Raw genomic sequence first — 1,435 nt, 5'->3', positions numbered from 1 at the left:
GATGGCTGCAGGGGAGGGGAAACTGAGGCTGGAGGCGAGGAGGGTGGTCCAGCAGTGGGACCGTTTCCAGCGCGGGGCGGACAGAGCCGTGGCCGACCCTAGATGTGACCTGGGGGGCCCCTTCCAGCCCCACGTCCCTGCGAGCCACGGGGTGAGGCGGTGGCCGAAGCGGGGCAGACGTGGGCTTCAGAGAGAGGAAAGGCGAGGGGGGGCCGGCTCGGCACAGCCGGCGTTTGCCGGGCCCAACCTCCCGGGCTCCCCACGAGCAGCCAGGACGTCGGGGCCCCCCCGAGAGAGGCCACGGAGCCACGCTGACCCGGTCCACCCCCCGGGCTGAGCGTGCTGGAAGGGCAGGGCGGAGGCAGAGCAGCCCCCGGGCCTGGGTGCACCGGGCGCGAGGAGCCGCCGCGACGGCACGAAGCACCAGGAGCCCACGCGTACGGATGCCCGCTTGTTGTCCAGCCCGTCCTGCTTGGGCGCCCGCGGCAGTGCCAGGCCACACGGCGCATCGTGGTTAATCTGCCACGTCCACGATGAGAGGAGCCAGGTAGTCCGAGTGGCGGATGCCGAAGGTCTGCCCGCGGTGCTGGGAGTACTGCGGGACAGGGGGGGCGGCAGCGGTGTCACCGTGCAGGTGCGTGGGGGGCACGTGCCAGGGCACAGCTCCCGTTTTATACACCCACACACGCCTGCTCCCCGCAGCAAGCCGCGCAAGCTCCTGCATTTCACATGCGTGCGCACACACCGCCCAGGCACGCAAGCAGCCTGGGATCTTGTGCTCCGTCTCTCCGCTGCAGTCCTGCATGAGCTTGTGCATGTCACACGCGCGTGTGCACACGTACTCCACACGACCTCTCCTCTCCTCACCATCCATACGCTCCCCCATCTTACACACGCACACCTGAGACCTCTGATCCGCCCTCCAGGAGCAGCCCCGGCTTCTCCTTTGTACCCCCCGCCCATCACCTTTGCACACGTGGCAACGAGCACCCCCCCTGTGTCACACCCGCTGTGTCAGGGGGTCTCCCCCCGCCCCGCACGTGCGCGGACCCCCTTTCCCCCCTCACCTTCTCCGGGCTGTAGGTGCCCGGCCCGGGCTTCTGTGTGTTGTCACCGGGGAGCACGTTGCGAGCCAGCATGCTGAACTGGGGGGCCCGTGTCTTGTACACGTTGGAGTCCACCGCACGGTAGTTGCAGGGGCCTGGTGTCTGTGCAAGGGGACAGTGGAGCAGAGCTCGCGTGGCACGCCGCCCCCCCCCGCCCGCCCCGGCCCCGCGGCCACCGCTCACTTTGCACAAGTCCTCGCAGAAACTACCGATCAGGCTGCGCCCGAGGATGGAGTAGTTGGGGGCCGAGCTCTTGCCAATGACTTTGGGCCCCATCATCGGGGGGAGCCCGTAGGCAGCAGGCCCTGGGGGGGCGACGGGTCAGACCT

At 69.2% G+C, this 1,435-nt stretch overlaps 1 protein-coding gene across 1 annotated transcript in view; it reads right to left on the bottom strand.

Annotated features, from left to right (window-relative positions):
• Nucleotides 1–437: 437 nt before the first annotated feature.
• The window catches only part of ODF3B (outer dense fiber of sperm tails 3B), a 6,747-nt gene continuing 5,749 nt past the window's right edge, over nucleotides 438–1,435 (bottom strand). Inside the window, exons 4-6 of the mRNA XM_019509721.1 lie at nucleotides 1,290–1,411; nucleotides 1,068–1,208; nucleotides 438–595 (exon numbers count right to left, since the gene is read on the bottom strand). Of these exons, the coding sequence (XP_019365266.1) occupies nucleotides 515–595; nucleotides 1,068–1,208; nucleotides 1,290–1,411 (344 nt within the window). The 3' untranslated portion in view covers nucleotides 438–514. The remainder of the gene's footprint in view (nucleotides 596–1,067; nucleotides 1,209–1,289; nucleotides 1,412–1,435) is intronic.

The sequence above is a fragment of the Gavialis gangeticus genome, unplaced genomic scaffold (assembly GCF_001723915.1).
Source record: "Gavialis gangeticus isolate Ggan-Ray unplaced genomic scaffold, GavGan_comp1, whole genome shotgun sequence".
NCBI classification, from domain to species: domain Eukaryota; kingdom Metazoa; phylum Chordata; order Crocodylia; family Gavialidae; genus Gavialis; species Gavialis gangeticus.
Note: the sequence above shows the minus strand (reverse complement) of the source record. Positions and strands in the feature narration are given on the sequence as shown.